The sequence below is a fragment of the Petromyzon marinus genome, unplaced genomic scaffold, assembly GCF_048934315.1.
Source record: "Petromyzon marinus isolate PM22_M1 ecotype Great Lakes invasive population unplaced genomic scaffold, UKy_Petmar_22M1.pri1.0 PM_G_Scaffold_18, whole genome shotgun sequence".
NCBI classification, from domain to species: Eukaryota; Metazoa; Chordata; class Hyperoartia; order Petromyzontiformes; family Petromyzontidae; genus Petromyzon; species Petromyzon marinus.
Genome location: NW_027422739.1, coordinates 219,606 through 247,500, shown reverse-complemented (window position 1 = coordinate 247,500; position 27,895 = coordinate 219,606). Strand labels below are relative to the sequence as shown.

General features: G+C 52.8%; 2 protein-coding genes across 3 annotated transcripts in view; one reads left to right on the top strand and one right to left on the bottom strand.

Annotated features, from left to right (window-relative positions):
- LOC142911326 (uncharacterized) overlaps positions 1 to 8,955 on the bottom strand; it is a 19,541-nt gene extending 10,586 nt beyond the window's left edge. Inside the window, exon 1 of the mRNA XM_076060317.1 lies at positions 8,835 to 8,955. The gene's annotated coding sequence lies outside the window, so the exon portion shown is untranslated. The remainder of the gene's footprint in view (positions 1 to 8,834) is intronic.
- Positions 8,956 to 9,166: 211 nt separating this feature from the next.
- On the top strand, positions 9,167 to 23,217 carry LOC142911329 (N-myc proto-oncogene protein-like). 2 transcript variants are annotated; one of them, XM_076060320.1, is made up of 4 exons: positions 9,167 to 9,255; positions 12,886 to 13,001; positions 21,135 to 21,800; positions 22,193 to 23,217. In XM_076060320.1, the coding sequence occupies exons 3-4, from the start codon at positions 21,224 to 21,226 to the stop codon at positions 22,732 to 22,734; spliced, it is 1,119 nt and encodes a 372-aa protein (XP_075916435.1). In that variant the 5' UTR covers positions 9,167 to 9,255; positions 12,886 to 13,001; positions 21,135 to 21,223; the 3' UTR covers positions 22,735 to 23,217. The 2 variants fall into 2 exon arrangements, with proteins under 2 accessions (XP_075916435.1, XP_075916434.1); XM_076060319.1 differs by having other exon boundaries at positions 21,039 to 21,800.
- Positions 23,218 to 27,895: the final 4,678 nt, after the last annotated feature.

Sequence of the window (27,895 nt, the reverse complement as noted above, 5' to 3'; positions counted from 1 at the left end):
CACACACACCATACACACACCACACACACACCACACACACCACACACACACCGCACACACACCACACACGCCACACACACACCACACACACACCACACAAACTACACACACTACACACACACCACACACACACACCACACACACACAGTCACACACACCACACACACACAGTCACACACACCACACACACACCACACACCACACACACACACCACACACACCACACACACACCACACACACCACACACACAACACACACACCACACACACACCACACACACCCCACACACACCACACACACACCACACACACACCACACACACACTACACACACACCACACACACACCACACACACCACACACACCACACACACCACACACAAACCACACACACACCACACACACACCACACACACCACACACACACCATGCCTGGGCACACACCACACACACCACACACACACCACACACACCACACACACACCACACACACACACCACACACACCACCACACACACACCACACACACCACACCCACCACACACACACCACACACACACCACACACACACCACACACACCACACACACTACACACACCACACACACACCACACACCACACACACCACACACACACCACACACACCACACACACACCACACACACACCACACACATCACACACACACCACACACACCACACACACACCACACACACACCACACACACCACCACACACACACCACACACACCACACACACACCACACACACCACACACACACCACACACACCACACACACACACCACACACACCACACACACCACACGCACACCATGCCTGGGCACACACCACACACACCACACACACACCACACACACACCACACACACATCACACACACACCACACACACACACCACACATACCACACACACACCACACACACACCACACACACCACACACAACACACACACCACACACACACCACACACAAAACACACACACACCACACACACCACACACACACCACACACACCACACACACCACACCACACACACCACACACACTACACACACACCACACACACACCACACACACCACACACACACCACACACGCCACACACACACCACACACACTACACACACTACACACACACCACACACACACACCACACACACACAGTCACACACACCACACACACACAGTCACACACACCACACACACACCACACACACACCACACACACCACACACACACACCACACACACACCACACACACCACACACACACCACACACACCACATACACCCCACACACACCACACACACCACACACACACACCACACACACACCACACACACACCACACACACCACACACACACACCACACACACACACCACACACACCACACACACCCCACACACACGCCACACACACACCACACACACCACACACACACCACACACACACCACACGCACACCACACACACCACACACACACCACACACACCACCACACACACCACACACACACCACACCCACCACACACACACCACACACACCACACACACACACCACACACACACCACACACACCACACACACACACCACACACACCACACACACACCACACACACACCTTACACACTACACACACCACACACACACCACACACACACCACACACACCACACAAACCACACACACCACACACACACCACACACGCACCACACCCACCACACACACACCACACACACCACACACACCACACACACCATACACACACCACACACACACCACACACACCACACACACACCGCACACACACCACACACGCCACACACACACCACACACACACCACACAAACTACACACACTACACACACACCACACACACACACCACACACACACAGTCACACACACCACACACACACAGTCACACACACCACACACACACCACACACCACACACACACACCACACACACCACACACACACCACACACACCACACACACAACACACACACCACACACACACCACACACACCCCACACACACCACACACACACCACACACACACCACACACACACTACACACACACCACACACACACCACACACACCACACACACCACACACACCACACACAAACCACACACACACCACACACACACCACACACACCACACACACACCATGCCTGGGCACACACCACACACACCACACACACACCACACACACCACACACACACCACACACACACACCACACACACCACCACACACACACCACACACACCACACCCACCACACACACACCACACACACACCACACACACACCACACACACCACACACACTACACACACCACACACACACCACACACCACACACACCACACACACACCACACACACCACACACACACCACACACACACCACACACACACCACACACACCACACGCACACCATGCCTGGGCACACACCACACACACACCACACACACACCACACACACACCACACACAAACACCACACACACCACACACACACACCACACACACCACACAACAACAACCGCCATTCGCCACTAAGTGGTGGTGACGTCACCACGACGCTTGTGCCAGGCTATGTGCACCCTGAGGCCACGTGAAGTGTCGAACGCCCGCTGGCAGGAGGTCACGGGGCAGACCCAGGTGCCACGGGTCGACTGACTGAGATGACTGGCTGATGCACCACCTGTGCCCCCTACTGTGCCAACCTGCTGTGCTTTAGCCACCCGGCGCTCCGCTCGCTGTTATGAGCGTCGCTCCTCCGCCCTCCGTTGTTGTTGGAGGGCGACTGCCTCCAACTGCCCAGTAGCATCCTTCACGAGCCTCCTCCACAGAGGCCGATCTTGACACCGCTGGTACCAGTCATCGGCAAGTCCACTCAGCTCCACGTCCTCCTGTACCACATCACTCCATCTCTTCTCTAGCCCGTGCCGCGCCCGCTTAGCCCCCTCAATCCGGCCAAACAAAAGCTGTTTCGGCATGCGGTGGCTGGGCATGCGGGCTACATGACCCAGCCATCGCAGCCTTGCCTGCCGGAGGAGCTCACCGATGGGACCCTGCCCAGATCTTTCAAGGATTTGTGAGCTCCTCACACAATCCAGTCTGGTTAAACCCAGGATGGATCGTAGGCAGGCCAGCCTAAATGTTTCTAACCGGCGAAGATGTTCCATTAGGGGGGTCCACGTTTCGCAAGCGTAGAGAAGGGAGGGAATGACCGTGGCCGAGAAGACCTGAAGCTTAGTGCGGAGCGACAGACCAGGTAGCTTCCACACAGCATTACGCCACCGATGAAAAGATATTGCCGCTCGACTGATTCGGAGTGAGACCTCTGCTGTTAAACTGGAGCCAGTCATAAGCACACTGCCCAGGTATGGGAAACTCTCCACTCTCTCCACAACTGCCCCATCACCGATTGGGAGTTGTGGGGGTGGAGTGTCCGATGGTACAAAATACCCAGGCAGGTGCTTAGTTTTGGTGGGGCTGATGGTAAGGCCCCACCTCTTAGTGGCACGCTCCAGTCTCAGCAGCAGCGTCTCCAACTCCTCCTCTGACTGAGCAGCTATTACCAAGTCATCAGCATACATAACGTGGTTGAGCAATAGGGAGCCATCCCTTGACCGCACCCGGGCATCGATTAGCCTCCCATTATATCTGTACCATATGGAGATTCCCCCGGTACAGCTATTGAAGGCTTCACGAACTACGTGGTCAAAATAGATGTTAAATAATGTGGGAGCCAGAGGACATCTCTGTCGCACCCCAAGGTGTACAGGGAATGGCTCTGACTCCCGGCCACGTAGTTTTACCCGGGCCCGCTCACCATCATGAAGGTCCTTAATGATCGTGAGCAGAGGGTCAGGTACTCCAAAAGCACGAAGAACGACCCAGAGCCCAGGCCTACTGATGGTATCATAGGCCTTGACCAGGTCAATAAAGCAGAGATGTAGGTCTTGTTGGAATTCCCTACACCTCTGCTGTAGCAGACGGACAGAAAATATGGCATCTGTGCAGGACCGCCCTTTCCTGAAACCGCATTGGGGCTCCGCAAGCCTCTCCTCAGCGTGCCTGGCAAGGCGATGCTGAATAATCCTTGCCAGGACCTTTCCCGGCACACTGAGGAGTGAGATGCCCCTGTAGTTGTTACAGTCTGTGCGGTCCCCCTTCTTAAAAAGGGGGACCACCAGGGCATCCTTCCAATCCTGCGGAACCCGTCCAGTGGTCCAGACTGTTGTTATGATGTCATATAGGGCAGTCTGTGCACAAACGCCACCCTCCCTCAGCATTTCGCTTGGGAGATCATCTCTGCCCGCTGCCTTTCCTGGTCTCAGACTCCGGATCGCCTTCAATACTTCCTCAGCAGATGGCACCTCAGCCAGCCACTCACAGGGGGTGACTTCATCCAATATTTGAGGCACCGCAGCCTCAGCAGGGTCATCCTCACTTTGTGCCATGATGTTTTCCTGGCTGAGGGATTTTCCCTCCCCCAGGACCTCACAGAAATGCTCAGCAAATCTGCGAACCTGTTCCTGGGGGTCGGAAATTGGATCACCGTTTTTTCCCCTAATGATGGTAATAGGTGTGGCGCTGCAGGTTACTTTTTTGATGGAGTTAAATAGAGATTTGTGATCACGGGCCACTGAGGCAGACTCGATCTCCTCAGCAACCCGCGACCACCACCCATCCTTGCAGCGCCTCACGGCTCTCCGAACCTCCGAGCGAAGGCTGCGGTAAGCCTCCTCATTCTCTGACGTGGGATTCTGTAGCCGATGACAGTGGGCCTGTCGCTTTTTCTCAACCATCGTGAACAACTCCTCTGTCATCCAGGGTGTCTGGGGAGGTCTGGACCGCGTACCCAAAGCAGCCATTGCAGCTGCATGAATCACAGTCCTAAACCTCGCCCATTTACCCTCGACATCAGGAGGAGTCGGGGACGATGCCAATCCCAGCCGCAAGCGATGATGAAATTCTCGCTTGCAACTTTCATCAGATAACTGAGACCAGGCCACTTTAGGTTGGAATGGGGTCCTGGGTGTACACCCACCACCGGAGTGGAAGAATGGCAGGCGCATCTTACAGATGACTAGTCGATGGTCAGAGGGCAGATCAGCTCCACGGTAGGTCCTGGTGTCAAGGACATGGGCTCGCATTCGCTGGTCCGTCACTATGTAGTCCAGCAGATGTTCTTGCTTGGACCCGGCATGCATCCATGATGTTGTGTGGATGCGCCGATGCCGGAACAGCGTGTTGGTAATTACAAGCCCATGGGCTGCACAAAAATCTAGCAGCCTCCTACCGTTGTTATTGAGCTGATCTGGCCCATGCCCTCCAATCACTCCAGACCAGGTGCCAGTATCATGACCAACTTGGGCATTGAAGTCACCCAACATGATGACTCTATCCCGAGGGGCCACTTTAGCCAGCACCTGTGACAGGAGGTCATAGAAGGCATCTGACTCATCGGCTTTGCCTGCATCCCTCCACGGATGTTCATCTTCGGTGGGGGCATAAGTAACCACGACCACCATTCCTCGCCTCCGGTTGATGGGAAGGCGAGCCCAAAGTAGCCTGGGGCTTACAGCTTCCCACACCTCACCGCCACGCTCCCACGCCCCCTTCATTCTTTTGTTCAAAAGAAGACCCACACCCTGTTGTTTGGCAGTCTGCTGCCCCGAGTAGAGGACTGTCCACCCCTCATGGTGGCAGGAGCCAGAGCCGGTCCACCGGACCTCCAGAATGCCGCATAGATCCAGGCGGTACCGGTCCAGCTCCCGACAGAGGAGTGGCAGCCTCTCCTCTGCAATGAGCGTTCGAACATTCCACGTGGCCAACCGTAGTGGCTTTTCGTTGTTTCTGGAGTAGCCCCGAGGGTAGGTATTCAATCTCCTGGCTCCGCCAATTGGGGTTTGGCCAGGAGACACACCACACACACACAGTCACACACACCACACACACACAGTCACACACACCACACACACACCACACACACACCACACACACCACACACACACACCACACACACACCACACACCACACACACACCACACACACCACACACACACCACACACACCACATACACCCCACACACACCACACACACACACCACACACACACCACACACACACCACACACACACACCACACACACACACCACACACACCACACACACCCCACACACACGCCACACACACACCACACACACCACACACACCACACACACACCACACACACACCACACACACACCACACACACCACACACACCACCACACACACACCACACACACCACACACACCACACACACACCACACCCACCACACACACACCACACACACACACCACACACACACACCACACACACACCACACACACCACACACACCACACACACCACACACACACCACACACACACCACACACACTACACACACCACACACACACCACACACACACCACACACACCACACAAGCCACACACACCACACACACACCACACACACCACACACACCACACACGCACCACACCCACCACACACACACCACACACACCACACACACCATACACACACCACACACACACCACACACACCACACACACACCGCACACACACCACACACGCCACACACACACCACACACACACCACACAAACTACACACACTACACACACACCACACACACACACCACACACACACAGTCACACACACCACACACACACAGTCACACACACCACACACACACCACACACACACACCACACACACCACACACACCACACACACACCACACACACACCACACACACCACACACACACACCACACACACACACCACACACACCACACACACCCCACACACACGCCACACACACACCACACACACCACACACACCACACACACACCACACACACACCACACACACACCACACACACCACACACACACCACACACACCACCACACACACACCACACACACCACACACACCACACACACACCACACCCACCACACACACACCACACACACACACCACACACACACCACACACACCACACACACCACACACACACCACACACACCACCACACACACACCACACACACACCACACCCACCACACACACCACACACACCACACACACACACCACACACACACCACACACACCACACACACACACCACACACACCACACACACACCACACACACACCACACACACTACACACACCACACACACACCACACACACACCACACAAACCACACACACCACACACACACCACACACACACCACACACACACCACACACACCACACACACCACACACACCACACACCCCACACATACACCACACACACCACACACACACCACACACACCACACACACATCACACACACCACACACACACACCACACACACACCACACACACCACACACACCACACACACACACCACACACACCACACACACACCACACACACACCACACACCACACACACACCACACACACCACACAAACCACACACACCACACACACACCACACACACACCACACACTCCACACACACACCACACACACACCACACACACCACACACACACCACACACCACACACACACCACACACACTACACACACCACACACACACCACACACTCCACACACACACCACACACTCCACACACACACCACACACACACCACACACACCACACACACACCACACACACCACACACACACCACACACACACCACACACACCACCATACACACCACACACACCACACACACACCACACACACACCACACACACCACACACACCACACACACACCACACACACCACACACACACCACACACATACCACACACACCACACACACCACACACACACACCACACACACCACACACACACCACACCCACCACACACACACACACCACACACCACACACCACACACACCACACACACACCACACAAACCACACACACACCACACACACCACACCACACACACACCCCACACACACCACACATACACCACACACACACCACACACACCACACACACATCACACACACCACACACACACCACACCACACCACACACACTACACACACACCACACACACACCACACACACACACCACACCACACACACACTACACACCACACACACACCACACATACCAGACACACCACACACCTCGCAGCAGCAGAATGGAGACCTCGGGCCCAATCAACAGCGCCCAGAAGCCCCCGGAAGCCCCCTGAAGCCCCTCCCCCTGAAGCCCCCTCCCCCTAAACCCCCCCTCCCCCTGAACCCCCCCTCCCCCTGAACCCCCCTCCCCCTGACCCCCCTCCCCCTGAAGCCCCTCCCCCTGACACCTCGTGGCTCTCAAATTCGCCATCTTTGCTCGGTCCACCACCCAGCGACTCAGCGCTCATCCATCTTCACGCGACTACTTAAAGTGATTCACCCACCCAGCGTCTCAATCACCCACCCAGCGTCTCAATCATCCACTCAACCACACGTTGATTCACCCACCCAGCGTCTCAATCATCCACAGGTTAATTCACCCACCCACCCGCCATCTCACTCAAGCCAAGCCACTCAACTTTTGCCAATTAGCCCCCTGCCCTGGGTCTCCGTAGTTTGCTCACACGTGGTTTTAAACACACAAATAATTCAGCACTTGTAACTTTCTCATCATCTGAACTCAATAATCTAACCACTCTGCCCCACCACCATCTCACCCAGCCACGAGACTTCTCTCCTGCTCTCCAGAGACCTCACCTGCGGGATAAACTTGTTGTTGTAGTTTTGTTGTTGTTGGTATTATTAAACGATATAAAATCCCTGAATTTTTCAGAGCGGGTTGGAACGCAGCCAAATTGCTACGTGATCGTGTTTCCTGTGGGCGTGGTCGCTGCCCCCCGTGGGCGTGGTCTCTGCCCCCCCCCCCCCCGTGGGCATGGTCTCTGTCTCCGTGGGCGTTGGCGCTGTTCCCATGGGCGTGGTCTCTGCCACCTATGGGCGTGGTCGGAGCGCCCCGTGGGCGTGGTCTCTGCCACCTATGGGCGTGGTCGGACCGCCCCGTGGGCGTGGTCTCGCTCGTCCACTTTCGCTTCGCTGGGATCGCTGTCTGCTCCTCAGCAGCAAGCACGGCGTGTACAGTGCAGTCGCAACAACATGTACAGTGTGCACTGTGCTTGCGGTACGTACAGTTTGTGACGTGCACTTACAGTGCGTACAGTGTGTGCGGTACACCTGAAGTACAAACATCCCTGTGTCTCACTCCACGTGTCTCTCTCCACGTGTGTCTCTCCACGTGTCTCTCTCTCCACGTGTCTCTCTCTCCACGTGTCTCTCTCCACGTGTCTCTCTCCACGTGTCTCTCTCCCCGTGTCTCTCTCTCCCCGTGTCTCTCTCTCTCCCCGTGTCTCTCTCCACGTGTCTCTCTCCACGTGTCTCTCTCCCCGTGTCTCCACGTGTCTCTCTCCCCGTGTCTTCACGTGTTTCTCTCCACGTGTCTCTCCACGTGTCTCTCTCTCCACGTGTCTCTCTCCACGTGTCTCTCCCCGTGTCTCTCTCCACGTGTCTCTCTCCCCGTGTCTCTCTCCACGTGTCTCTCTCTCTCCCCGTGTCTCCACGTGTCTCTCTCCACGTGTCTCTCTCTCCACGTGTCTCTCTCCACGTGTCTCTCTCCACGTGTCTCTCTCCCCGTGTCTCTACATGTCTCTCTTCACGTGTCTCTCTCCACGTGTCTCTCTCTCCGTGTCTCTCTCCACGTGTCTCTCTCCCCGTGTCTCCACGTGTCTCTCTTCCCGTGTCTCTCTCTCCCCGTGTCTCTCTCTCCCCATGTCTCTCTCCACGTGTGTCTCTCCACGTGTCTCTCTCCCCGTGTCTCCACGTGTCTCTCTCCCCGTGTCTCCACGTGTCTCTCTCCACGTGTCTCTCTCCCAGTGTCTCTCTCCACGTGTCTCTCTCCACGTGTCTCTCTCCACGTGTCTCTCCATGTGTCTCTCTCCACGTGTCTCTCTCCCCGTGTCTCTCTCCCCGTGTTTCTCTCCACGTGTCTCTCTCCACGTGTCTCTCTCTCCACGTGTCTCTCTCCACGTGTCTCTCTCTCCATGTGTCTCTCTCCACGTGTCTCTCTCTCCGTGTCTCTCCCCACGTGTCTCTCTCCACGTGTCTCTCTCTCCCCGTGTCTCTTTCTCCCCGTGTCTCTCTCCACGTGTCTCTCCCCGTGTCTCTCTCCCCGTGTCTCTCTCCACGTGTCTCTCCGTGTCTCTCTCCAGGTGTCTCTCTCCCCGTGTCTCCACGTGTCTCTCTCCACGTGTCTCTCTCCCCGTGTCTCCACGTGTCTCTCTCCCCGTGTCTCCACGTGTCTCTCTCCACGTGTCTCTCTCCACGTGTCTCTCTCCCCGTGTCTCTCTCCCCGTGTCTCTCTCCACGTGTCTCTCTCCACGTGTCTCTGTCCAAGTGTCTCTCTCCCCGTGTCTCTCTCCACGTGTCTCTCTCCACGTGTCTCTCTCCCCGTGTCTCTCTCCCCGTGTTTCCACGTGTCTCTCTCCACGTGTCTCTCTCCACGTGTCTCTCTCCACGTGTCTCTCCCCGTGTCTCTCCACGTGTCTCTCTCCCCGTGTCTCTCTCCACGTGTCTCTCTCTCCCCGTGTCTCCACGTGTCTCTCTCCACGTGTCTCTCTCCCCGTGTCTCTCTCCACGTGTCTCTCTTTCCACGTGTCTCTCTCTCCACGTGTCTCTTTCCACGTGTCTCTCTCTCCGTGTCTCTCTCCACGTGTCTCTCTCTCCCCGTGTCTCTCTCTCCCCGTGTCTCTTTCTCTCTCCGTGTCTCTCTCCCCGTGTCTCTCTCAACGTGTCTCTCTCCACGTGTCTCTCTCCCCGTGTCTCCACGTGTCTCTCTCCACGTGTCTCTCTCACCGTGTCTCTCTCACCGTGTCTCTCTCCACGTGTCTCTCTCGACGTGTCTCTCTCCACGTGTCTCTCTCCACGTGTCTCTCTCCACGTGTCTCTCTCCACGTGTCTCTCTCCACGTGTCTCTCTCTCCCCGTGTCTCTACGTGTCTCTCTCCACGTGTCTCTCTCCCCGTGTCTCTCTCCACGTGTCTCTCTCTCCACGTGTCTCTCTCCCCGTGTCTCTCTCCACGTGTCTCTCTCCACGTGTCTCTCTCCCCGTGTCTCTCTCCACGTGTCTCTCTCTCCGTGTCTCCACGTGTCTCTCTCCACGTGTCTCTCTCTCTCCGTGTCTCTCCACGTGTCTCTCTCCCCATGTCTCTCTCTCCACGTGTCTCTCTCCCCGTGTCTCTCTCCACGTGCCTCTCTCTCTGTGTCTCTCTCCACGTGTCTCTCCCTGTCTCTCTCCACGTGTCTCCACGTGTCTCTCTCTACGTGTCTCTCTCCCCGTGTCTCTCTCTCTCCCCGTGTCTCTCTCCCCGTGTCTCTGCACGTGTCTCTCTCCACGTGTCTCCCTATCTCTCTCTCCACGTGTCTCTCCACGTGTCTCTCCGTGTCTCTCCGTGTCTCTCCCCGTGTCTCTCTCACAGTGTCTCTCTCCGTCTCCCCATGTCTCTCTCCACGTGTCTTCTTCCCGTGTCTCTCTCCACGTGTCTCTCTCCCCGTGTCTCTCCCCGTGTCTCCCCATGTCTCTCTCCACGTGTCTCTCTCCCCGTGTCTCTGTCTCCCCGTGTCTCTCTCTGTCTCCCCGTGTCTCTGTCTCCCCGTGTCTCTCTCTGTCTCCCCGTGTCTCTCTCTGTCTCCCCATGTCTCTCTCTGTGTCTCACCATGGCTCTCTCTGTTTCCCCGTGTCTCTGTCTCCTCGTGTCTCTCTCTGTGTCTCACCGTGTCTCTCTCTGTCTCCCCGTGTCTCTCTCAGTCTCACCGTGTCTCTCTCCATCTCCCCGTGTCTCTCTCTGTCACCCCGTGTCTCTCTCTGTCTCACCATGTCTCTCTCCGTCTCCCCGTGTCTCTCTCTGTCTCCCCGTGTCTCTCTCTGTCTCCCCGTGTCTCTCTCTGTCTCCCCGTGTCTCTCTCTGTCTCCCCGTGTCTCTCTCTGTCTCCCCATGTCTCTCTCTGTCTCCCCGTGTCTCTCTCTGTCTCACCGTGTCTCTCTCTGTCTCCCTGTCTCTCCCTGTCTCACCGTGTCTCTCTCTGTCTCCCCGTGTCTCTCTCCGTCTCCCCGTGTCTCTCTCTGTCTCCCCGTGTCTCTCTTTGTCTCCCCGTGTCTCACTCTGTCTCACCGTGTCTCTCTCCGTCTCCCCGTGTCTCTCTCTGTCTCCCCGTGTCTCTCTCCATCTCCCCGTGTCTCTCTCTGTCTCCCCGTGTCTCTCTCTGTCTCCCCGTGTCTCTCTCCATCTCCCCGTGTCTCTCTCTGTCTCCCCGTGTCTCTCTCTCTGTCTCACCGTGTCTCTCTCTGTCTCTCCGTGTCTCTCTCTGTCTCACCGTGTCTCTCTCTGTCTCCCAGTGTGTCTCTCTGTCTCACCGTGTCTCTCTCTGTGTCTCACCGTGTCTTTCTCTGTCTCACCGTGTCTCTCTCTGTCTCCCCGTGTCAATCTCAATGATGATGTTGACAATGTTGATGTTGAAGATGTTGACGATGTTGACGACAATGATGATGTTGATGATGTTGACAATGTTGATGTTGAAGATGTTGACGATGTTGACGACAATGATGATGTTGATGATGTTGACAATGTTGATGTTGAAGATGTTGACGATGTTGACGACAATGATGATGTTGACGATGTTGACGACTGATGATGTTGACAATGTTGATGTTGAAGATGTTGACGATGTTGACGACAATGATGATGTTGATGATGTTGCAGGAGAAAGTGGGAGAGTTTGCCGTCTGGAAGCGAAGGGGAAGTCCGTGGGATCCAGTGATGTCTACGACCTCCACCAGAGACTCAAGGTCATGCAGAAGTCACGCAGGAACACTCAGGTCAGTGGTGATGGTGGTGGTGATGGTGGTGGTGATGGTGGTGATGATAGTGGTGATGGTGGTGGTGGTGATGATGGTGGTGGTGATGGTGGTGGTGATGGTGATGGTAGTGGTGGTGATGGTGGTGGTCATGGTGGTGGTGGTGATGGTGGTGGTGATGGTGGTGGTGATGGTGGTGGTGATGGTGGTGGTCGTGATGGTGATAGTGGTGGTAATGGTGGTGATGGTGGTGGTGGTGATGGTGATTGTGGTGGTAATGGTGATGGTGGTGGTGGTGATGGTGGTGGTGGTGGTGATGGTGGTGGTGATGGAGGTGGTGGTGGTGATGGGGGTGGTGGTGATGGAGGTGGTGGTGATGGTGGTGGTGATGATGGTGATGCAGGTGGTGGTGATGGCGGTGGTGGTGATGGTGGTGGTGATGGAGGTGGTGGTGATGGTGGTGGTGATGGTGGTGGTGATAGTGGTGGTGATGGAGGTGGTGGTGATGGTGGTGGTGATGGTAGTGGTGGTGACGGTGGTGGTGATGGTGGTGGTGATCGTGGTGGTGATGGTGGTGGTGATGGTGGTGGTGGTGATGGTGGTGATGGAGGTGGTGGTGATGGAGGATGTGGTGATGGAGGTGGTGGTGGAGGTTGTGGTGGTGGTGATGGTTGTGGTGATGGTGATGGTAGTGGTGATGGTGGTGGTGATGGTGGTGGTGATGGTGGTGATGGTGGTGGTGATGGTGATGGTAGTGGTGATGGTGGTGGTCATGGTGGTGGTGGTGATGGTGGTGATGGAGGTGGTGGTGATGAAGGTGGTGGTGATGGAGGTGGTGGTGGAGGTGGTGATGGTGGTGGTGATGGAGGTTGTGGTGGTGGTGATGGTGGTGGTGATGGTGATGGTAGTGGTGATGGTGGTGGTGATGGTGATGGTAGTGGTGATGGTGGTGGTGATGGTGGTGGTGATGGTGGTGATGGTGATGGAGGTGGTGGTGATGGAGGTGGTGGTGGAGGTGGTGATGGTGGTGGTGGTGACGGTGGTGGTGATGGTGGTGGTGATCGTGGTGGTGGTGGTGATGGTGCTGGTGGTGATGGTGGTGATGGAGGTGGTGGTGATGGAGGTGGTGGTGATGGAGGTGGTGGTGGAGGTTGTGGTGGTGGTGATGGTGGTGGTGATGGTGATGGTAGTGGTGATGGTGGTGGTGATGGTGGTGGTGATGGTGGTGATGGTGGTGGTGATGGTGATGGTAGTGGTGATGGTGGTGGTCATGGTGGTGGTGGTGATGGTGGTGATGGAGGTGGTGATGATGAAGGTGGTCGTGATGGAGGTGGTGGTGGAGGTGGTGATGGTGGTGGTGATGGAGGTTGTGGTGGTGGTGATGGTGGTGGTGATGGTGATGGTAGTGGTGATGGTGGTGGTGATGGTGGTGGTGATGGTGGTGGTGATGGAGGTGGTGGTGATGGAGGTGGTGGTGGAGGTGGTGATGGTGGTGGTGATGGAGGTTGTGGTGATGGTGGTGATGGTAGTGGTGATGGTGGTGGTGATGGTGGTGGTGATGGTGGTGATGGTGATGGTAGTTGTGATGGTGGTGGTGATGGTGGTGATGGTGGTGGTGATGGAGGTGGTGGTGGTGGTGATGGTGGTGGTGGTGATGGTGGTGGTGATAGAGGTGGTGGTGATGGTGGTGGTGATGGTGGTGGTGGTGATGGAGGTGGTGGTGATGGTGGTGATGGAAGTGGTGGTGGTGGTGATTTTGGTGGTGGTGGTGATGGTGGTGGTGATGGTGGTGGTGATGGTGGTGGTGGTGATGGTGATAGTGGTGGTAATGGTGGTGATGGTGCTGGTGATTGTGGTGGTAATGGTGATGGTGGTGATGGTGGTGGTGATGGTGGTGGTGATTGTGGTGGTAATGGTGGTGGTGGTGATGGTGGTGGTGATGGTGGTGGTGATGGTGGTGGTGGTGATGGAGGTGGTGATGGTGTTGGTGGTGATGGTGGTGATGGTGGTGGTGATGGAGGTGGTGGTGATGGAGGTGGTGGTGATGGTGGTGGTGATGGTGGTGGTGGTGATGGAGGTGGTGGTAATGGTGGTGATGGTGGTGGTGGTGGTGATGGTGATTGTGGTGGTAATGGTGATGGTGGTGATGGTGGTGGTGATGGTGGTGGTGATTGTGGTGGTAATGGTGGTGGTGGTGATGGTGATGGTGGTGATGGTGATTGTGGTGGTAATGGTGATGGTGGTGATGGTGGTGGTGGTGGTGATGGTGGTGGTGGTGATTGTGGTGGTGGTGATGGTGGTGGTGATTGTGATGGTGATTGTGGTGGTAATGGTGATTGTGGTGGTCATGGTGATGGTGGTGATGGTGGTGGTGGTGATGGTGGTGGTGGTGATTGTGGTGGTAATGGTGGTGGTGGTGATGGTGGTGGTGATGGTGGTGGTGATGGTGATTGTGGTGGTGATGGTGATTGTGGTGGTAATGGTGGTGGTGATGGTGGTGGTGGTGATGGAGGAGGTGGTGGTGATGGTGGTGGTGGTGATTGTGGTGGTAATGGTGGTGGTGGTGATGGTGATTGTGGTAGTGATGGTGGTGGTAGTGATGGTGGTGGTGATGGAGGTGGTGGTGATGGAGGTGGTGGTGATGGTGGTGGTGATGGTGGTGGTGGTGGTGGTGATAGTGGTGGTAATGGTGGTGATGGTGGTGGTGGTGATGGTGATTGTGGTGGTAATGGTGATGGTGGTGGTGATGGTGATTGTGGTGGTGATTGTGGTGGTAATGGTGGTGGTGGTGATGGTGATGGTGGTGGTGATGGTGATTGTGGTGGTGATGGTGATTGTGGTGGTAATGGTGATGGTGGTGATGGTGGTGGTGGTGATGATGGTGGTGGTGGTGATTGTGGTGGTAATGGTGGTGGTGATGGTGGTGGTGATGGTGGTGGTGATGGTGATCGTGGTGGTAATGGTGGTGGTGGTGGAGTTGGAGGAGGTGGTTGTGATGGTGGTGATGGTGATTGTGGTGGTAATGGTGGTGGTGGTGATGGTGATTGTGGTAGTGATGGTGATTGTGGTGGTAATGGTGGTGGTGGTGGTGATGGTGGTGGTGGTGATGGTGGTGGTGGTGATTGTGGTGGTAATGGTGGTGGTGGTGGTGATGGTGGTGGTGATGGTGGTGGTGATGGTGATTGTGGTGGTGATGGTAATTGTGGTGGTAACGGTGGTGGTGATGGTGGTGATGGAGGAGGTGGTGGTGATGGTGGTGGTGATTGTGGTGGTAATGGTGGTGGTGGTGATGGTGATTGTGGTAGTGATGGTGGTGGTGATGGTGGTGGTGGTGGTGATGGTGGTGGTGATGGAGGTGGTGGTGATGGAGGTGGTGATGGTGGTGGTGATGGTAGTGATAGTGGTGGTAATGGTGGTGATGGTGGTGGTGGTGGTGATGGTGGTGGTAATGGTGATGGTGGTGATGGTGGTGGTGATGATGGTGGTGGTGGTGATTGTGGTGGTAATGGTGGTGGTGGTGATGGTGGTGGTGATGGTGGTGGTGATGGTGATTGTGGTGGTAATGGTGGTGGTGATGGTGGTGGTGGTGGAGATTGAGGAGGTGGTGGAGATGGTGGTGATGGTGATTGTGGTGGTAATGGTGGTGGTGGTGATTGTGGTGGTGATGGTGATTGTGGTGGTAATGGTGGTGCTGGTGATTGTGGTGGTGATGGTGATTGTGGAGGTGATAGTGGTGGTAATGGTGGTGATGGTGGTGGTGATGGTGATTGTGGTGGTAATGGTGATGGTGATTGTGGTGGTAATGGTGGTGGTGATTGTGATGGTGATTGTGGTAGTGATGGTGATTGTGGTGATGGTGATTGTGGTGGTAATGGTGGTGGTGGTGGTGGTGATGGTGGTGATGGTAATGGTGATGCTGATTGTGGTGGTAATGGTGGTGGTGATGGTAATGGTGATGGTGGTGGTGATGGAGGTGGTGGTGATGGAGGTGGTGGTGGTAATGGTGGTAATGGTGGTGATGGAGGTGGTGGTAATGGTGGTGATGGTGGTGATGGTAGTGGTGATGGTGATTGTGGTGGTGATGGTGATTGTGGTGGTAATGGTGGTAATGGTGGTGATGGAGGTGGTGGTGGTGGTAATGGTGGTGATGGTGGTGATGGTAGTGGTGATGGTGATTGTGGTGGTGATGGTGATTGTGGTGGTAATGGTGGTAATGGTGATGGTGGTGATTGTGGTGGTAATGGTGGTGATGGTAATTGTGGTGGTAATGGTGGTGGTTACTCCCCGAGTCGGAGCTCCGAGGGCTGCGGCACCCCGTTGACTTGGCACGAGGTGGCCCAACCAACACCGCCCCGGCTCTGCGTGAGGGCCCCGCGTGCCGACGGGGGCGGCGTGGGGGCACCAGCGGTGTGCACGTCGGGGCGGAGGCGTTTGGCAGCCGGGGGATTCTCTGGCGAGGGAGCGGCGTAGTTGTGCTGCTGCTGGTGCTGCTGGTGGTGGTGCTGCTGGTGCTGCTGTTGCTGCTGGTGGTGGTGCTGGTGGTGCTGGTGGTGGTGGTGCTGGTGGTGGTGCTGCTGGTGCTGGTGGTGGTGCTGCTGCTGTTGCTGCTGCTGGTGCTGCTGCTGGTGGTGCTGGTGGTGGTGCTGCTGGTGCTGGTGGTGGTGCTGCTGGTGGTGGTGCTGCTGCTGCTGCTGGTGGTGCTGCTGCTGCTGCTGCTGGTGGTGCTGCTGCTGCTGCTGGTGGTGCTGCTGCTGCTGGTGGTGGTGCTGCTGCTGCTGCTGCTGGTGGTGCTGGTGGTGGTGGTGCTGGTGGTGGTGCTGGTGGTGGTGCTGCTGCTGCTGGTGCTGCTGCTGCTGTTGGTCGTGCTGGTGCTGGTGCTGGTGGTGCTGCTGCTGGTGGTGGTGCTGGTGGTGCTGCTGGTGCACGGGTGGGATGTGGCCACGCGATGTGTAGGCCGGGGCGGATCGCTGCTGCTACTTTCGCACCATACGTAGCCAACCGTGCTCATCGGAGGTGTGGGCAGCGGGCGGGCAAGGACAACAACAAACTAACACGGCACACAAAGCGGTTCTAGCCAAATAAAGTTTTCAATCTAGATTTAAAAAGTGAATATAGCTCCAGTTGCTTCCTAATATCGGAAGGGTGTTGCAGACCGCCGCAGAAGCGCGTAAGATGCAGTGACCATCATTAGACCTCCTTTGCCAGTACCAAAATATAATAATAACAACACATTTTTACTGATTTAAAGCTTTCGTGACTGCAGTAATGCATATTTTTAGCTCTTTCGGTGAAGTCACGTTGAAGGGAAACAATTTTTTATTGTTTTATATATATATTTTATTATTTTATTGTTTCCCTTCAACGTGACTTTACGGAAAGAGCTAAGAATAATAATGACAAGCTTTCGTGACTGCAGGGATTCATATTCTTTGTTCTTTCGGTAAAGTCACCACCACGTAGATGGGAAACAATAAAATAATAAAAATATAAAACAATACAATTAAATCACGACGTTTCGACTGCAACAAAAGAAGCAATCATCATCATCAGGTGTGAAAACCACAGCAATCATCATCAGGTGTGAAAACCACAGCAATCATCATCAGGTGTGAAAACCACAGCAATCATCATCAGGTGTGAAAACCACAGCAATCATCATCAGGTGTGAAAACCACAGCAATCATCATCAGGTGTGAAAGCCACAGCAATCATCATCAGGTGTAAAAGCCACAGCCCTCCCACCCACTCACGCGTCCTACCCACGCAGATGACGTAATTTTGTTAACTCGCCCGCTTGCAGCTGTTTGAAATTAATTAATTATTGTACTAAGCCGTTGTGTCAACAAGCAGCAGGCGCTCAGAATCAATTAATTATCTATTTAATTATTTATTTGTAAGTGCGCGCGCCGTACCCACACTGATCGGAGTCACCCACACAACACAGCAGTGCGCCCGATCGCTGTCGCACCGCTCTTTACCCCTCTGTAAGAGCCATGAGACAGAAAGCGAGTGTATTATTGTTTCCGTATATACATTTGATGTACGTCCGTCACACGTTTGTTGACGGACTGGTTATATTCATATTCTTAGCTCTTTCGGTAAAGTCATGTTGAAGGGAAACAATAAAATAACAAAATATATATATAAAACAATAAAAATTCTCACGACGTTTCGACCATAACGCAAACGGTCGTCATCAGGTGTGTCTGGTTATATTTTGATTTGGAATATCCCCAACTGTGTAGAAATCCCCCCTGTGGTTAGACGCTCCGTTGGTTGAACCCATGACATCACTTCCGGTTTTCACAGCATAAACGGGGGGCTACGGGAAGAGCCGGTGGGGAGCGAGTGGATACAGTCGTTTGACCGTGCGACAGGGATGATACAGCACGTGAACAGGCGATGATATAACTTTAGAAAACGCCCGTTTTTGTGCAACTGAGAAATAAAGAAGCGGTTTAATTCAAGACACCTCAAACACGCGTCAGACTCTTTTGCTCCGACAAGTTAAGGCGTAGCTTGTTTTTTGGTACAAGAAAGCTGCGCCTACACCCTCTTCATGCACAACGCGTCAACCCAATTCGCCCTCCTTCCCCCCCCCCCCCCTTATGTCCTCAAAGCCCGTTAGTCCCCGGCTCACATGATGTCATCCTGCGCGCGTCCAATCAAATCCTTTCTCTTAAATCCTCCTATATGCCTAGGGGCTTTTCCCTCCCACCCCACTGTTTACACCGCCGCAGGGTGCTCGCCTTGGGGCACCGTCCCCCGTGCTGCGCGTGCTTCATCGCGGCCGGCCTGTAAAGCTCTACGCCCCCTTTTAGGGGGTGGGGCCACCGTGTAATCCGGTTCTGGGGGGCTCGGCCAATCTCCTGGTCCGGGGAAACCGCGGGACGTCCCTGCTGGGGGCGTCCTCGGGTGAAAACCCATCGCACCAGGCGATCCCTCCTCGCGACCCTACGGGGGTGCATGCGGGTGTTTAGTGGGGCGTGCGTGAGTTCGTGGGGGGGGGGCGGGGGGGGGGTGCGAGGAGAGGGTAGCGCCGGCCCGAGTTGCTCCGCTGGCGGTGGCACCGAAGTTGCACCCGAATTCAAGAGCCGAATGGCTCACAGGGCTCTAGCAATATAAATGAAACTGAAAAACTGAACTCTCCGCCAATTACAGGATAGTGTTGTTGTGGTGAGATTAATCCATTTCTCGCGGCCCTGTTTCCCAACTCTACTGTGTCCTTTATTTTTAAATGCTGCGCTGCATTTGCGGCGTGCGAGACGCGGCTCGCTGAATTTTTTGGCAATCTGTGACCTTCTCGCTTGCACTCCTCCGATCGAGGCAACTTTTGACTTTTCAACGAATACCCCCTTTTAAAAAAAATAGTTGTGTAAAACGCTGGAATTAATTTGAACTGTTGTTCACTTTCCTAAAATCTGGCACGACCGCGTAGGCACGTGGTTTATTTTGTAAACCCACTTAATGAAATTGAAATGTGAATTATTAACAGCACTAGTAGCTGTTACTACCCGGCTTCGCCCGGGACTTGGATTCACCACACCCGGCCGGCCTTTGTCTCCCCAGTGGCGATGTTCACACACCACAACAATTACTCGTTTGAGGCTGAGTCGACCTAGCGGAGGCCCAGGACCGGTTCAAATAATCGTCACCGGTGGTGGCCGTGAGCGGGAATCGAACTCGAGTCGCCGGGTTCGTAGCGCGGCGTAGCGCTAACCACTACGCTACAATGCGTTAAGCTTCCACATGCGCGGGTCACGTGACAGATATGACGTCACAGCTCACTTGCCGTGCAAACAAACAAGCATTATTGAGCTCCCCTAAAAAAAAATAAAGTGTATTTTTATAATGTTTGCATGGTGTACAGTCTGGAAAGTACCCACATGGCAAATTTCAAGTTTGTTGCATGTGGGGAAGTACGCTAAACATTTTGAACAGACACACACAATCACAACTTTGCCTTTTACATATATGGAGATGACGTATTGAGTGAAATGTTTGCTCGCTTTGTTAACGACGCTGCTGCATTCTTTATTGTTTGTTGCTTCTTTACAGGCGAGCCCGGCCCCCTGCTGAATACTTTTAAGCGCCACATCAACAAGGAGGGTGTAATACAAACCCCCTCCCCGGCGTGTCGCGTGACGAAAGTAGTGGCGGCACATGTGGACACAGAAGGGCGACCGCGGGGCTGCTGCTGTCAATAAACTTCGGCGCCGGGTGCGGCCGCGGCCCCGCACGCGATGGCTGCCGGCGGGGATCGCGACTTCGACCGCTGCCAGCCCTTCTTCTTCTTCTACGACGACGACGACGAAGACCGCTGTGCCTGGGACTTCAACCAGTCCACGGCGCCCGGCGAGGACATTTGGAAAAAGTTCGAGCTCCTGCCCACGCCGCCCCTGCCGCCGAACTGGGCGCGCCCGACGCCGTTGCTGCCCTCGGGCGGCCCGTGCCATGGCGGCACCGCCGGCTCGCCGGACGACGACGACGCCGAGGGCCCCGGCGTCCTCTCGGACCCCATCCACGGCGCGGAAGCCGTGGTGCTGCGGGACTGCATGTGGAGCGGCTTGGACTCGGCCGGAGCCACGCCGGATAAGTCGGCGACCGAGAAGCCGGCCGCCGAGAAGTTGGGGGGCCTCGCCGGCGGCGCGTCTCTGCCCTCCGCGCGCCTGCCCGCGGCCTCCCGCGCCGTGCCCCCGGAGCCGGGTCCCGGCGGCGGGAGCCCCGGGGAGGGCGGCCGCGCGGGGGTCGGCGGAGCGGGGCCCTGCTCCGTCCCGCTCGTGGCGACCTCGGCCGTGGTGGACCCTGCGGACTTGCACGGTGCTTTGTGTTGTGTTTTTTTATTGGGTCGTGTGTTAGCTTGTTCATCTTCGTTTGCAACAAACTTAAAGTTTTGATTTAAAGCTTTCGTGACTGCAGTAATTCATATTCTTAGTTCTTTCGGTAAAGTCAAACGGTCGTTTGTGTTATGGTCGAAACGTCGTGAGAATTTTTATTGTTTTATATATATTTTATTATTTTGTTGTTTCCCTTCAACGTGACTTTACCGAAAGAACTAAGGATATAAACTTAAAGTTGTCAAGTTAACTTACACGAATGTTGCGTGTGTCCTTGCACCATTTCAACAGGTCGTGCACCTGTGCAAGTTTAGGTTTATAATGTTGAATTCTTCTACGTTGCGTTGCTGACGTGTACACGTTTCCCTTCTGCAGACAACGACGACGAGGAAGATGGAGAGATTGACGTGGTGACCGTGGAGAGCGTGGCGGTACGCGCCGTGTACAACACAAACACGGTCCGCCAGTACAACCAGCAGCAGCAGCAGCAGCGATCCGCCCCGGCCTACGCATCGCGCGGCCACATCCCGCTCGTGCACCAGCACCACAACTACGCCGCTCCCCCGCCGGAGAATCCCCCGGCCGCCAAACGCTTCGGCCCCGACCCGCGCCCCGCTGGTGCCGCCGTGCCGCCCCCGTCGTACCGGGCCAGGTGGCGCACGCACAACCACCTCGAGCGGCAGCGGCGTCGCGACATCAGGAACGGCTTCCTGTGGCTGCGTGATCACGTCCCAGAGCTGGCGCACAACGACAAGGCGGGCATGGTGCAGATCCTGCAGAAAGCGACGGAATACTCGCGCACCCTGCGGCGTCAGGAGGAGCAACTCGAGGAGACGAAACGGCAGCTGAAAATTCGACAGCGGGAGCTACTGAAGAGGCTGGAAAGCGCGAGGAACTTACAGGCCAAGCGGTCTTGATTTGCGTCTTGTTTAAAGACTTTAAACCAAAGGTAACTTTTGTTTTGATATTGGACTAAAGCCTCTGGCAACCAGCACAGTTTAGCCACTTTGCTATTTCGTGATTTTGTATCCACTGTGACCTCGTTTGCAACATGATGCCTTTGAATATTTGACTGCCAAGGTTTGAGTTGATGGGAATGGTTGTTATACCTCAATAGACATTTCTGCACAAATGATGCCTCAATTTTGCAAAGACTGCCATTAATGCTGTTTCATGGCATTATTCATGTTTGTTATTAAAAAAAAAAATCGTTGTTTTTGTTATATATTTTCATATATAACATGAAAAATGTAGGCACCAAAAAGTTGCTATATAATTACCCAGGGTTTTGTAAGATTTAGCACGAGTAACTTTTTGTACAAAGTTGTACATGTCAATAAGTGCACAAGTTATATTTAGTAACCTTTTATGATTTCGATTTAAAGCTTTCGTGACTGCAATGATTCATCTTCTTTGGTTCTTTCGGTAAAGTCACGTAGAATGAGAATAAAATAGTAAATTGATAAAATAAAATAACACAATAATATTCTCACGACGTTTCGGCCACAACACAAGCGGCCTTCATCAGGTGAAGGGGGCGAGACTGTCTGGTAGGACAGCGCTGGAGTGAGAGAGCCACGTTCAGATCACGGCTTTTAAGCTGTGTGAGAGGAACAAAGAGCCTTGACAAAGGAATTAGCATAAAATTTAGCATTGAAATGGCTGAATGATTAGCTTGTGACTGGTCACAGAAATAGCTATGTTAAAAGTTAAAGCATACACATCCGCAGAGGCACCCATTGTTAAAAGAAATTAGCATAGAATTTAGCATTGAAATAGCTAAGGTAAGGCATACACATCTGCAGAGGCACCCCTTGACAATTGAATTAGCATAGAATTTAGCATTGAAATAGCTGAGTGATTCGCTTGTAACTGCTACAGAAATAGCTACGTTGAAGTCAGAGCATACACATTCACCGAGGCACTTAGTACAAATCAAACAGGAGAATTTAGCATTGAAATAACTAGGCGAATTTAGCATTGAAATAACTGAGTGATTTGCTAGTGACTGGTCACAGAAATGACTACACATCTGAGCTATTCACAGTACTATATAGTGAACCAATAAAAACTAAAATATAAATTACCTTCATGTTATCAATAAACTCTGTATTCTACAATCAGCTAAGCTACCAACAATAAGTCGTTATATATCACAATGCTATATGGCGAAAAAATGGGTGGATTCTTACCCTCAAATTTCCGCACCACGGATAGCTACGGGCCCCGTTCAGACGGACGAGTTCGTCCATGGTCGGAACAGAGGAGGGGGAGAGAGACAGCTGCGAGGCCCTAGTATACTCCATGTTGTAAACCATACCATTAACCGTGGTGTGAGAGGTATTAAGAGGCAATGCTGGCGAAAGAGCTGCGGTCTGAAGGTCATCGTAAAAATACAATTAATTAAGAACAGAAATGATTTAACACATCTTTCCAGTGGTTACTAAGCCTGAATCCATCTTCTCGGTTGAAATTGTCTCTGTGCTTGTATATGTGAATGGCCTCATGAATGAATCTCTCATGGTAGCCGGTTGGTTTGCAAAGAACCTCCGTCTTGGAGAAGTCAATGTCATGTGAGCCCACTGAATTGTAACAGTGATCTGCCACGGCAGAGGAGTTCGTCCTACCGTGTTTCAAGTCTGCTTTATGTTCGCGGATGCGGTCCGAGATATGTCTTTTGGTTTCTCCAATGTAGCTACTACCACAGAGGCACTTTAGTTTGTAAACGCCCGGGTACTGTATGTCTGGAAGAGCATCTTTTACAGATGGAACTAAATCACGGATTTTGTGTACTGTGTTGAATCGGACCTGGATCTTGTGTTTATTCAGGATTTTGGAGATCTTTTTAGTGACCCCTGCAATGTAGGGTAAGGTGATGGTTTTGAGTGGCTCCACAAGAGGATCCTTCTTGATGACTGGAGTGATGGCTTTGCGGATTGTGTAGTCGGAGTAGCCATTAGCCCTGAGAGCCTGGTGTACGTGCTTGAGTTCACTGGTAATGTGTTCCTGGTCGGAAATTCATTGGGCTCTATGGTATAGAGTCTTGATGAGGGAGTTCTTCTGGGATGGATGGTGGTGGGAATCCGGTTTCAAGTAAGCATCTGTATGGGTAGCTTTCCTGTAGACAGAGTGGCTCATTGAACCATCATGTCTCCTTTTAATTAAGACATCCAAAAAGGGTAGTTTGCCATCTTTTTCGACCTCCATGGTAAATCTGATGGCTGGGTGTATGGAATTGATGTGGTCGCGGAATTGGTCTAGAGCAGGCTGGCCATGTGGCCAGATGACAAAGGTGTCATCAACGTACCTCTTCCATAAGGTCGGGCGTAGAGTGGCAGTCTGGATGGCGTCAGTTTCAAATTTTTCCATGAATACGTTGGCTACAACCGGAGATAGGGGGGAGCCCATTGTGGTGCCCTCAGTTTGTTTGTAGAAAGTTCCATTCCAGGTGAAGTATGTGTTGGTTAAGCAATGTCTCACCAGGGGGGGTACATCAGTATGCAGTCCTTGATGAACCAGGTCTTCAATGATAGCGATGATGGTGTCAGGTACCGGGACTTTGGTGAACAAGGACACCACATCAAAACTGACAAGCAGGTCGTTTGGGGACAGGGAAATGTCTTTGATTGTCGATACCAGGTGAGTAGAATTTAGTACCGCAGAGGTGGTTTTTCCAGTGAAAGGTCGCAGTATATCAGCCAGAAAACGTGCCAGTTTGTAGGTGGGGGAGCTGATAGTAGAGACGATGGGACGAAGGGGTGTATCTTCTTTGTGTATCTTTGGAAGGCCATATAATCTTGGTGGTCTGGCAGCAGAGGGTTTCAACGAGAACTGTTTGATCTCATCAATTAATGCTGTTGAATCAGAGATAATTTTGTTCGTTTTGGTGACCAGGCTGTTGGTGGGATCTCTTTTTTATTTTTGTATAGCTGCCATCGTTGGGTAGTTCTTGAATTTTGTTGTTATATTCTGTTTTGTCCATGATGACAGTGGCATTGCCTTTGTCGGCTGAGAGAACGACAATATCATCCCTCTTTTTTAATTGAGATAATTCAAAACGTTCGTCTTTGCTGATGTTGCTGGGTGGCAACTTAGCGTTTTTGAAGGTTGCAGCGATTTCAGATCTTGCTACGTCTGCAGAGATGTGACTCAAGCCCTTGAGTGCAACGTCGACATGGGCAATGATATCATTAACCGGTAAGTGTCTCGGTGTGACAGCAAAGTTTAGACCTTTAGCTAAAACGGATTTCAGACCATCAGAAATGGAACTGTTACTGCGATTAATTACGACTTTGTTGACGTCTATCTTTTCGGTGTGTGGATCCGATTTTTTGCTGGAGAGGTGATTGAATTTGGAAATCAAATTGTCCCTACATTTGTTCGATATAGTGGCAGCCGAAGAGGTAGTCATATTGTCTACATGTTCCCAATCCGATGTAGACATTGTTGCTGTCAATTTTAAGTGTGATTTGTAGAGTGTCTTGTCTAACTGATCGAGTTCGGTGCGTGTAAGTCTGATTTTTTCCGAGATAAGAGCGAAGCTAGTTCTAGCTAGAATTCGTTTTGCATTGAGAGAAGTTGCAACAGCAGAGGTTAGTGTAAATGCGGTTGGTATTACCTTAGAGTCGCGGCATCTCTTCAGAAAGGTGAGAGACTCGATTAGTTGAGCCTTCTTATCCCGAAGTCTGTTGAATGATCTTAAGGATGTGTGGAATCCCTCCCCGTAGAGGCGGTTAAATTTCGATTTAAAGCTTTCGTGACTGCAATGATTCATCTTCTTTGGTTCTTTCGGTAAAGTCACGTAGAATGAGAATAAAATAATAAATTGATAAAATAAAATAACACAATAATATTCTCACGACGTTTCGGCCACAACACAAGCGGCCTTCATCAGGTGAAGGGGGCGAGACTGTCTGGTAGGACAGCGCTGGAGTGAGAGAGCCACGTTCAGCAGTTACAAGCGAATCACTCAGCTATTTCAATGCTAAATTCTATGCTAATTCCATTGTCAAGGGGTGCCTCTGCGGATGTGTATGCCTTACCTTAGCTATTTCAATGCTAAATTCTATGCTAATTTCTTTTAACAATGGGTGCCTCTGCGGATGTGTATGCTTTAACTTTTAACATAGCTATTTCTGTGACCAGTCACAAGCTAATCATTCAGCCATTTCAATGCTAAATTTTATGCTAATTCCTTTGTCAAGGCTCTTTGTTCCTCTCACACAGCTTAAAAGCCGTGATCTGAACATGGCTCTCTCACTCCAGCGCTGTCCTACCAGACAGTCTCGCCCCCTTCACCTGATGAAGGCCGCTTGTGTTGTGGCCGAAACGTCGTGAGAATATTATTGTGTTATTTTATTTTATCAATTTATTATTTTATTCTCATTCTACGTGACTTTACCGAAAGAACCAAAGAAGATGAATCATTGCAGTCACGAAAGCTTTAAATCGAAATTTAACCGCCTCTACGGGGAGGGATTCCACACATCCTTAAGATCATTCAACAGACTTCGGGATAAGAAGGCTCAACTAATCGAGTCTCTCACCTTTCTGAAGAGATGCCGCGACTCTAAGGTAATACCAACCGCATTTACACTAACCTCTGCTGTTGCAACTTCTCTCAATGCAAAACGAATTCTAGCTAGAACTAGCTTCGCTCTTATCTCGGAAAAAATCAGACTTACACGCACCGAACTCGATCAGTTAGACAAGACACTCTACAAATCACACTTAAAATTGACAGCAACAATGTCTACATCGGATTGGGAACATGTAGACAATATGACTACCTCTTCGGCTGCCACTATATCGAACAAATGTAGGGACAATTTGATTTCCAAATTCAATCACCTCTCCAGCAAAAAATCGGATCCACACACCGAAAAGATAGACGTCAACAAAGTCGTAATTAATCGCAGTAACAGTTCCATTTCTGATGGTCTGAAATCCGTTTTAGCTAAAGGTCTAAACTTTGCTGTCACACCGAGACACTTACCGGTTAATGATATCATTGCCCATGTCGACGTTGCACTCAAGGGCTTGAGTCACATCTCTGCAGACGTAGCAAGATCTGAAATC

Bases quoted from the DNA above. Each gene is read 5' to 3' on its own strand.
- LOC142911329 (XM_076060320.1), top strand. From the start codon at position 21,224: ATGGCTGCCGGCGGGGATCGCGACTTCGACCGCTGCCAGCCCTTCTTC. The intron at 21,801-22,192 runs GTGCTTTGTGTT...TCCCTTCTGCAG, and splicing joins GGACCCTGCGGACTTGCACG to ACAACGACGACGAGGAAGAT.